The 2,249-nt window shown below is 37.3% G+C and overlaps 1 protein-coding gene across 1 annotated transcript; it reads right to left on the reverse strand.

Moving 5' to 3' along the window:
- Window positions 1-285: 285 nt before the first annotated feature.
- On the reverse strand, window positions 286-1,245 carry OR8U3 (olfactory receptor family 8 subfamily U member 3). Its single transcript, XM_077864440.1, has one exon. The coding sequence runs from the start codon at window positions 1,243-1,245 to the stop codon at window positions 286-288; it is 960 nt and encodes a 319-aa protein (XP_077720566.1).
- Window positions 1,246-2,249: the final 1,004 nt, after the last annotated feature.

The following is a 2,249-nucleotide window of genomic DNA, read 5'->3' on the forward strand; positions in this document are numbered from 1 at the left end:
AAGTTCTTACAAAAACATTCTGCTTCCTTTGCTTGAGATACACAGATGTGTGTTTGAGGGTGTACTTGACCATAATTTCAGTGGTCTATAAAGGCTGCAATGGTCTGAATGGGATTCTTTGAATCACACTGACTTCCAGACCCAGGCCTGGGTTCTTGTAGAAAAGGTCAAGGTCTGCTGAAGTGCAGTTATATTTTCAATCCATTAGGAAAGAATAAAAGAAGTGTCATCAGGAAGAAGTGGGATTTATTTACCTTCTTGCATATTATAAAGTATTTATTATCATTATTTTCTTAATTTTAACAGATTTAAGGTTTCACAACCTTTATCCAAGGCTTTCTTTGAGGCATCTTTCACCTCTTTGTTCCTTAGACTATAGATCAGGGGGTTCAACATTGGGATCACCACTGTGTAAAATACAGATGCCATTTTGTCTGTGTCCAAGGAGTGATTTGATTTGGGCTGTAGGTACATAAAGATCAAGGTTCCATAAAAAATAGTGACAGCCACCATATGGGAGCCACAGGTGGAAATGGCCTTGCGCCGCCCCTGGGTAGAGCGGATCCTTAGAATGGCCGCAATGATAAAGATGTAGGAGGTGAGGACAATGGAAGAGGAACATATCATATCAAAACCAGCAAAGGCAAAGATCAGAATTTCCTTCATGTGTGTGTCTGAGCAGGACAGAGCCAAGAGAGGGAGGTCATCACAGTAGAAGTGGTTAATTACATTGGGGCCACAGTAACTTAGACGGAAGGTGATAATGGTATGGAACAGGGCAACCAGAAAGCTGTATATATATGGAACTGCCACTAATTGAATGCATAGTCTTCTTGACATCAGGGTTGAATAGTGTAGGGGACTACAGATAGCTACATAGCGATCATAAGCCATAGAAGCCAAAAGGAAACACTCAGTGATCATGAAGGTGAGAAAACAGCCCAGTTGTGTTGCACAAGCATGGAAAGGAATAATGTTGAGTTCCACAACAAAATTCACCATCATCTTTGGTGTGATAGCAGAAGAATAGCAAAGGTCAACAAAGGCCAAGTGACTGAGAAAATAGTACATAGGTGTGTGGAGTCGAGAGTCAATCCTGATTAAAGTTATCAACCCCAGGTTTCCCACCACTGTGACCAGATAGATGATGAAAAACACCACAAAGCATGGGGCCTGGAGCTCTGGCCGGTCTGTAATTCCCTTGAGAATGAACTCAGTGACATAGGTGATATTGACATCAGCCATTTATTTTAGTGAATTTTGCTGCAAGCTGAAGAATACCAATGACACGTCTCATGGCTCCTGCCAATGTTGGCAAAAGGTGATCACTGCTGTCTTCTTGCCTTGAACCATGTTGTTTTGTGGACAAAAAGTACACCTTAGCTCTCTGATGACATGCATTCTTATCTCAGAGAGCGAAGTCCCACACTCTCAGAATAGCCTTCTTGAACATTATTTTGTTTTATAATTTTAGAGAATATGGAAGGCTGCTGGTTAAAATTTCAGTACTACCTGAAAAAAAACACTTGAGACAACTAACACTAATATTTCAGCATTTTTGCTGCCACCATCTCTTCCTTTTACTTATAAATATGGCAGGACAGAAATATGTAACTCATAAATGAAGCTATATTAATATTTCCCTTCTTCAATTTATTTGCATGCTCCCACAGCCTTAATAAATATGAAACTAATCTACTATGACTTACTTACTTTCCTATATCCTCTCCTCTACATATAGAATATGTACTTGAAGCTGTAAAAGCTAAAAGAAAATTAATCAGAAATATGAAAAAAACAGGATTTTATTTGCATAGGAATTAGACTTATGATTTTTTCCAATTCAAAATTCACCATTTTAAAGTTTGCTGTCCAAAGAATTAAAATTTATTAAGTAGTTTATCAGATAACTTATTATTTTAAACTACAGGTAGATAAACTTCTTTCCCCCATAAACATGTTAATATATTCCAAGCGATTAAAAATATCCAAAACACTTACTCTAGTAGGTTTCATTTTTAGTAACAAATCCTAAGGAAATAATTAGTTGCAAGCAAAATTTTATGGAAATATGTATGGGAAGGTGGAGTTCTTGAAGCATGCTTCAGAATAATTGTAGTTATTTACTATTATGTGGAATATTTATGTGCCACATTACTGGTAGAAAAACAAAGTTTACAATGGAGTTGCATATAAAGGTGGAGCCTGGATTCCAAACTCAAGTTACTTTTACATCACCTAGAAACAAA

This window comes from Canis aureus, chromosome 21 (genome assembly GCF_053574225.1).
Source record: "Canis aureus isolate CA01 chromosome 21, VMU_Caureus_v.1.0, whole genome shotgun sequence".
Lineage (NCBI taxonomy): Eukaryota > Metazoa > Chordata > Mammalia > Carnivora > Canidae > Canis > Canis aureus.

What these genes read in the sequence shown, in the direction of transcription:
- OR8U3 (XM_077864440.1), bottom strand. Translation starts at nt 1,245, where the DNA reads ATGGCTGATGTCAATATCACCTATGTCACTGAGTTCATTCTCAAGGGA.